Source organism: Erigeron canadensis, chromosome 3 (genome assembly GCF_010389155.1).
Source record: "Erigeron canadensis isolate Cc75 chromosome 3, C_canadensis_v1, whole genome shotgun sequence".
Lineage (NCBI taxonomy): Eukaryota > Viridiplantae > Streptophyta > Magnoliopsida > Asterales > Asteraceae > Erigeron > Erigeron canadensis.
The window spans coordinates 3,422,178-3,430,257 of NC_057763.1; the positions used below are offsets into that span (position 1 = coordinate 3,422,178).

Sequence of the window (8,080 nt, forward strand, 5' to 3'; positions counted from 1 at the left end):
GTTTAGAAAAAGGATAATGATAAATCATTTAATTTGTATGTCTAAAAATCAACTTAATTAATTATAGGATGATGAAATATGAAAAAATTAAGGGAAAAGATTAAAAAAAATTTATTATAATACACATTTTAAATTTTTAAAATTTTAGTTTGATTTTTAGATATAAGAATTAGGTTATTTTTACGAGCCATGAGAGAGAAAACAAATAAATTGGCCCAAGTTGGGTCCAAGGAATCCTGACATAAAATTTTAACATTTGTTTGCCAAACTGATATCAATCGACGACACTCTGTGATGATATATGAATCTGTTAGACTCCATCGACCACGATTTCTGTAATTTTCAACTTTCAACCCAGTTTCTCTTTTGGTAAGTATATTTTGTTATTGAAACCCTAATTCATGATTCTGCTGCATTAATATTTATCCCAGTTTACATCCCTTATATCCCCAATTTGATTTTAAGTTTTTTTTTACAAATTTTTTTTTTTTTTAAGCTAGGTATAAGTTCCTTGTTAATGACGTCATCAAAGAGGTTTCAGGCAGTGCCATTAGTAGCTTCACCGACATACCCAAATGCCATGGCATGGTCCCATGAAAACCTGCTTGCTATTGCCTCTGGTCACTTGGTTACTATTTTGGTACTAATTTTACTTTTACCCTTTTTTTTTTTTCCTACTGTTTTGTTTTTACCCTTTTCACCACCACCATATTCATTGTTGATTCATTCATTGATATAATTTGATTATTGATAATTTTGATAGAATCCGGCTATGCCGTTTGGACCGAAAGGTTTAATCACAATCCCGGCCGCGGCTCCTTTTCAACTTGGTCTTATACAATCTAATAAAGGTAACCCGCAAACGTACAATACATGATTTATAAAATTATTAACTTTAATGTGTAATGATTTATTTATGAAGAAATGTTGTTCACAGATTTGGTCTCTGGTTGTTTGTTGCCTACTTGTTTGTCTCGTGATCCTCGCCCTTCTGTACGCTCGATATCGTGGTCTTCTCTCGGTTTGGCTCCTAACGGCGGGTATCTTTCTGTTATCAAACTCATTTGTACTTTTTAACTTTTCCTCTTTGCTGATTTCTAACAAAGTCTCTACCTTTTTTTTGTGTGTAGGTGTTTGCTTGCTGTTTGCACCACTCAAGGGGTCGTTAAGGTTTATCGTTCCCCATTTCTTGAATATTCTGCAGACTGGGTAGAGGTATGTGCAGTCACATAGCTATTTGTTTATCAAGTATGTTCGGGTGTCTTGATCATTCAGGAGAAGCGTGCTTACATTATATTCATGCATATGCATCATAGTTGTCAAAAGCGAAGGCGCATTCAAAGCACAATGACCTCAAATGTGGCCTAGGAGAGAGGTGCAAAAAAAACGCGGACCCGAAGAAAAAAAAGCGCACTTAAGTAAATAACAAACCAAATGCCATTCAAATTACTAAATACCATTTAAATAACTCATAATGCATTCAATCAAAAAGTTCAACATACATTGTTCATAAATTGGAAACAAAAAACTTGAAACCAAATTATACATAATTATGTTGAAATTATGTATAGTAGAATTTAGAAAAATATAAAAACAACTACTAAAGAACGATAACATACACTAGTAATGTTAGGAAACTGGTTTCTGTAGCCATAAAGAAAAGAATAGAAACACTATGAAAAAACAATAGAAACCCCTTACGGAAATCGGTTTTCACACAATATAAAAACAGGTCTCCAAAAAGAATAGAAACCGGTTTTTACAATCCATTATCAAAACAGCTTTCTATATCCTTAAGACTGGTTTCTATATCCTTAAAACAGGTTTCCTTTCTTTTGTTAGGTGTCTATATCCTTAAAACCGGTTTCCTTCCCCATAATTTCGCCTTTCCCATTATGGGCCTTGGGCTTAGGGCTCAGATGCGAACTGGCGGGAATCTAATGCGCCTAGCGCCCAGGCGCCAAAAACGAGCGCTTTTAACAACTATGATATGCATGTATATTCCCTGTTCTTTTATTATCATATAAACACCTTATCTAGAGAAGAAGGAAAAGTAATGACAACTCTTGTGTCGCCACGTTAGTCTGCTGTTGGGAGAGATTTTAACACTCGATTTTCTATGGCTGCGGACTCTGGCATTACGCGGCCAATGGCCAGACGCCCAGACACCACAAATAGTCGACTATGATATTTGTATTTTGTTATTCTAGAGCATTACTGTAAAATCCTGAATCATTACATACTTGGATGCAATTCGTGGACCCATCTTAATTGTCCCAACATTAAGTAAATGGGCGTAGCAATGTATCGTTGTTTTATCTCTAAACAAGACCTTTGAAATCTAAGAATGGTATAAACAGATGGTGTTTGAAGGTCATTAAAGTTTCTTTTCCTTGTTTAAGCTTCGTATCGTTAGTATTAGATCTCAAATATGTCCTGGATAATTTGTGATGTGCTTTCCTGTTGACATCTAGTGTTGAGTTGTGTTGCGTATTTATTTTGTAGGTTGTGGATATATCTGAAATGATACATTCTTACTTTTCAAAAAGTGGATATGGGGAGGTTGATGTTCCATCTTCAGAAGATGTAAGTTGAATGCTTGGTATCTTGCTTCCTTATCTGTTTCTTGTGTTCTTGCATTGACTTTTGGTCACTTTTCTTTATAAGTGTCGAGCTAGTCAACTTGATGTAGAGCAAGGGAACAATGAGGATCCATCATTATCAAATTTAGGAAGCAGAAAGCACAGAAGACTAAATCCACAAGATAACCGCAATCTCTCTTTCATAAGTGCAGAGCAGTATGCTTCTCGCAGTGCATTGGTTTCATCACTTATTGTTGCCTGGTCCCCAATGCTTCATAGTAACTTGTCAAGTAGTTGCTCTGTACTCGCCATTGGCGCCAAAAGTGGAAAAATTATGTTATGGAGAGTCCATGTACCACAATGCTACTCTATAACAGAACAAAGCAAGGTGCCTGTTGTATCACTTAGTGGATTTATTCAAGCACATAGTTCTTGGATCACTGCAATCAGCTGGTCAACATTTGTTTCTGACGGATCAACCCAGCTTCTATTATGTACAGGATGTGCTGATGGAAGGCTAGTCTTCTTTCTGTCTGTTCTTTTCAATGCAGCATATTTTGGGAGGGTTTGACAAACTTACAGATACCCTGAACTCACGAGTTGTTCTGTCTTTTGTTCTTTCAGTGTAAAAGTCTGGCGGGGATATATGAATGACCTGGTTGAGTCCACCAAAGATGATATGGGTTCATTCTCACTGTTGAAGGAGGTCAGTGTTTTGTCTACGTATAAATTTCATTATCTATCATACTAGCTCTATTTAACGTTCCTATTCAATGAAAATAGGTTATAAATGTTGGGTCAGGCCCTGTCTCTGTACTTTCACTTCTCGTTCCAGATATTTCCCCACACAAGATAACCTTGGCTGTTGGAAAAGGTTCTGGATCCTTAGAAATATTGACTTATGATACATCCATCGACAAATTCAATGTATTTGGACATTATGCACATGATCATATTGTGAGCTTCTGCAACTCCTTCTACTTTATGGGGGTCAATGTTCATAAGATATTTGTTACCTTATCGACTGTAAATTTTGTTATTTTGTTGGTGTTGAATCAGGTTACAGGTTTGGCTTGGGCTTATGATGGTAAATGCCTCTACAGCTGTAGCCAGGTACTGGATTTCATCATGTCGTGTGTATGGCTTTTGTGACTGGGAATAAACAATATGATATGATATGCAATTACCAGATATGGACTTCTAGGTTATCTTTGTGGCGCCTGGCAAACATAAAAATGATGGGCTAGAATAGACCATATAAGTTTGAGCCTATCTCTTGGCTCATATGACATTGTATTAGATTAAAAGCATTTTTCTCGATTTGACCAAATATCTGAACCATATGCTAAACATATACTGAAGTTCTGAGTCAGTTATCTATACAGAAGTTTATAAAATCTGTTTAGAATGTAACTAGTAGTACACACCATGATTCCAACTATTCACTATGATGAAGCTTAGAATGTAAAAAAGCGTATGGTACATTCCAACGATCCACTACGAGGGTAAAGTTATCAAGAGAGATTTAAATTGTTTGTTCAATGAATTTATTTCGTAAACTTAACTTTTTAGACTGATATAAATTGGGTTGCAAAATTATAAACACAATTCAATGTCTTTCGTCTTGCCATTGCTAACTCTGCTCATGGCAAAACTAATGTGCCTCATATGTCTCAGGACAATTCATTGCATAGCTGGATCATAAAAGACGATTTGCTCCATGAAGTACCCATACCTTCAAATATTCTTGGTGTGAAGATCTCCACTGATGTATGATTTAACTTTTTTTTAGCTTTGGTGATTTTTCGTTCTAAAATAGAAGCAATATTTGCATTGGGCTTGGCTGGATGAAATAGTTTGATAATAGGCCAAATATTGATAATTTTCCTTGATGAAGACACAATAGAAGGATCTTTTTGACCAAAATCTTGTAATACTACTAAAGGCAGAGAAGTAATGTCAGAATGAATATATATTTGAAAGGAAATGTCTGCCTAAATTTTGGGACAACTTACATGGATATATATTTTTGCGTTGTTTTGGGTGAAGGAGATTATTGACTAAACTATAAACCTTTTGGCAGGTCCCTAATGTGTTCGATGCATGTTTTGGCATAGCAGTATCCCCTGCCAATCTTGTGCTTGCTGTGGTATGTCAAAATTCTACTTGGAATCTGCTCCCTAAAAAATTATTAAATAGTTGAGAAGACATCATATATATCATTATTAATGTGTAATGTCTTGTTTGTGGGAGTTGAAGCTCCTTTAAAATCACCTGCTATGGCCCGTATATAATTTGGAAACTTCCCGTAGCTAAATAAACTGTGAACTGTCGTAAGAAAGTAAGTTTTTTGCGCACTATTTGACCCGTATGTATTTGGGATTAAAGAAGCATGTATTACTATCTGACCCATATGTATTTGAAAAGATAATGTTAGATCAATGAGAATTTAGATAAATACTTCATATATGCAAGGGAATGTTAGCTAGATGAAAGTAGTAGTGCATGGCACCCTCTTTGTCATGTTAAGGTTAAGTTTTAAAAAGTTTCTTCTATAATTTTTACATGATTCAAATCTTGCAGGTTAGAAGCTTTGATATTAATCTGTTAAATCCAATGTATGAGGCCAGGTAAGTCTCGCTTTGATGTTAGTCTTTTTATTTGATGTATCAGCCATCAGGAATGTAAGTCTAATGCTATGATATATTGAAAATGACTCAGGTCACTGAAGGGTGCTGTTGAGTTCTTCTGGATTGGTGGGCAAAAGCTGAAAGAAGATCCAGAATCTAATAAAGAAAGTTTGCCTGGTTTTCCGAATATGGATTTAGTTAATTGGGGAAACAACATACTATGGTCATTAAATCAGTGTGAACGTTTTTATAAGCCCATCGTTGTATGGGACGTCATAACCGCATTATCGGTTTTGAAGAAATCTAACGTTAACTATGTTGAGAAAGTTCTGGCTACGTGGCTGCTCTCATATGCTGAGTTTGAGTGGGGTAGAACCCTTGAAACCGTTTTACCACATGTTTTTGAATGTCTCCCAAGTTTAACTTCACGCCAGTTGCATCTACTTAACTTAGTGAATAGGCATGTCATACTTGGAGATAAAATTACCAGTGAAGAGGGATCCGAGAGTGGAGAATCAAACCTATGGATTAAGCTTCTTGAGATGTCTGAAAGAGAACTTAGAGAAAGGCTCATTGGTTGTAGTTTCGCTGCCACACTTAATGGGTGTAATGGTAATCTGCAGCCTGTTAAATTGACACAAATGAAATGGTGGGTTTCAAAAAATGGCCGTGTGGTAAAAGATTTTCTTCGACTCCTTGCATCCGAAGTTACAAAGATTGAGAAAAGGTATGTTAAAAATCAGATATTAATGAAGAAATGGATATTTTCAAGTTATTTATGTCATTGGATGGTTTAATGTGTACACAGATATGTAGCAGAAGAGGAATGCATATACTGTTCTGCACCAGTTCCATTTGAAAGTACAGAAGTTGCTTTTTGCAACAAAGGAAACGATGAGAGGCATAAACTGGCAAGGTGTGCTGTTTCTATGAGTGTGTGCCCTCTTTCTCCATTATGGTTTTGTGTATCTTGCAATAGACGGGTCTCAAATTTTGCTCCAGAGAGTCTTTTTACATTGCTCAGATACCCTCCGGCTGGTGACTCTGTGGAAAGGATTCGCAAGAGATTGCATAGGGAAACTAATGACAAAGTATTATTGAAACCACTGTGTCCGTTTTGTGGGGTATTGCTGCAAAGGTTGCAGCCTGAATTTCTGTTATCAACAAATCCTGTGTAGATAACCTGAAACGTAGCAGCAAAGGGACTTAGGGCCTGTGGGGTGGGTGTTCTTCTATGAGCCATATCGTTCATCACAAGAAGCAAAGGTATATTATTTCAATATTTTCTATTTGTATCTTATTTTTTTTATTGGGTATACTCTGAGCAAGGCAGGTATTGTTAAATCCTTAATTAGCATTCCTTAGATAAAAAGCTCTCTAGTAAATTATTTGAACGAGTGTTATATGGCAAAATGCTCCTTCTGTTTTTGATTGTCTCTCTATGCACTCATAAGTCGTACTTCTGGTATAACCAAGGTTTGGGAAGGGAGAGGAGGGGGACACGGGTTTTTGGAAACTCGAACTCGACTTGGTCAAAACCTGGATTGGGGTTTAATAAAAAAAAAGTATTGTTTTTGTAATTATATGACAAAAGACCATTCTTCCCTTGTAAGATGGGAAGTCAAAAAAAAGAAGAAAAGAAAGTTTCTCTTTTGATTATCTTCCCTTTTAATTCTTTTCTCCCAAAACTACTTTTCTACGGAACCAGTGATGGTATTAAGAAGATGCAAGGAACTAGGATAAAGCCAAAAGAGTTTACACCTCTTGAACGACACTTGCCATACTATTTGACGACTCTTTCACCTCTTCTGCCTGAAGAATCCAGAAAGATCTACCTCGCGCGACAGACCCTTAAGCCTAAGGTAATTTATCCACAAAATTACTTATAGAATTTAACTTATTTTCATAGTTTGAAACTTAAATTCTAATTTCGTTTGATGCAGATGAATTTGCAACTAAATACCCAGAGGCAATATCCAATATCGAGAAGCTCAAGAAGTTGTGAATTAAACTCAAACTTGGCGTCGGCTTGACCAAGCCGCTATGAATCCGAAAGTACGACTCCTTAGTTTTCAACAACTCGTTGGAAACGGATGGATCATAGTTTACAAAGCAAGCTAAGGACATACATCCTGGAAAAGTACTAGTGTTTCAATATTCTACTATATGGGCACAGCCGCCTCAGTACTCAAAGTCAAGGTAAAACTCCCTTTTTCTAATAGCACATTGGGAACTCTTGAACCCGATGGAAATATATCTTCACCCTACCATTTAGCCATACATCCGGTGGGACCTCAGACTGTGCGCTTAGCTGTCCAATGGCCAATTTTAGACTGGAGAAGAAGTTTGTTGATACAAAATTTGCCGGGTGTACCGGTTATGGGGTCCGGGAGCAAGCCTCAATGCGGAGAAAACAGAACTTGAAGTTCCATATTTTTGTGAAGGATGTCAAAGAAAAGGGCCAATCCTGTAGATTTGTTTTAATTTTTTTTTTTTTCCTAACATGTATGTAATCATTTATTTCTATGTTTGCTTCATTCATGATTGATAAATGACTACATGTTGTGTTTGAGATTTTTACGTCTAGAATTAATGATCACAGATTACTTCTTAATCGAATTGCTGAGTTACATACTTCAGTTACCTGCTTAAGATCAATCAGACTGACCGACTAGTTTATGATGACTGTCAATACAATGAATCACAATCCAAGATGATTCAACATTCTTTTCATTGTGACGTACATGTTTTGCATTATCAAGCTATTCATTTTACAAAATTCTGATGATGCCGTTTTGGCACCTAATGAAGTTGTTTAAGTGTAATTAGAGAATTTTGTTTTTAGGTACCACCTGTTTAAAAACTTCG

At 36.2% G+C, this 8,080-nt stretch overlaps 1 protein-coding gene across 2 annotated transcripts; it reads left to right on the top strand.

Moving 5' to 3' along the window:
- Positions 1 to 214: 214 nt before the first annotated feature.
- Positions 215 to 7,826, top strand: LOC122594210. 2 transcript variants are annotated; one of them, XM_043766681.1, is made up of 17 exons: positions 215 to 369; positions 497 to 640; positions 764 to 851; positions 938 to 1,040; positions 1,131 to 1,215; positions 2,506 to 2,586; positions 2,668 to 3,098; positions 3,207 to 3,288; positions 3,366 to 3,539; positions 3,642 to 3,695; positions 4,260 to 4,352; positions 4,666 to 4,731; positions 5,166 to 5,212; positions 5,304 to 5,939; positions 6,021 to 6,478; positions 6,921 to 7,074; positions 7,156 to 7,826. In XM_043766681.1, the coding sequence occupies exons 2-15, from the start codon at positions 518 to 520 to the stop codon at positions 6,388 to 6,390; spliced, it is 2,433 nt and encodes an 810-aa protein (XP_043622616.1). In that variant the 5' UTR covers positions 215 to 369; positions 497 to 517; the 3' UTR covers positions 6,391 to 6,478; positions 6,921 to 7,074; positions 7,156 to 7,826. The 2 variants fall into 2 exon arrangements, with proteins under 2 accessions (XP_043622616.1, XP_043622615.1); XM_043766680.1 differs by having other exon boundaries at positions 501 to 640.
- The last annotated feature ends 254 nt before the right edge of the window (positions 7,827 to 8,080 follow it).

Bases quoted from the DNA above. Each gene is read 5' to 3' on its own strand.
- LOC122594210 (XM_043766681.1), top strand. From the start codon at position 518: ATGACGTCATCAAAGAGGTTTCAGGCAGTGCCATTAGTAGCTTCACCG. The intron at 852-937 runs GTAACCCGCAAA...TGTTGTTCACAG, and splicing joins TCTTATACAATCTAATAAAG to ATTTGGTCTCTGGTTGTTTG. The intron at 3,289-3,365 runs GTCAGTGTTTTG...CAATGAAAATAG, and splicing joins CATTCTCACTGTTGAAGGAG to GTTATAAATGTTGGGTCAGG.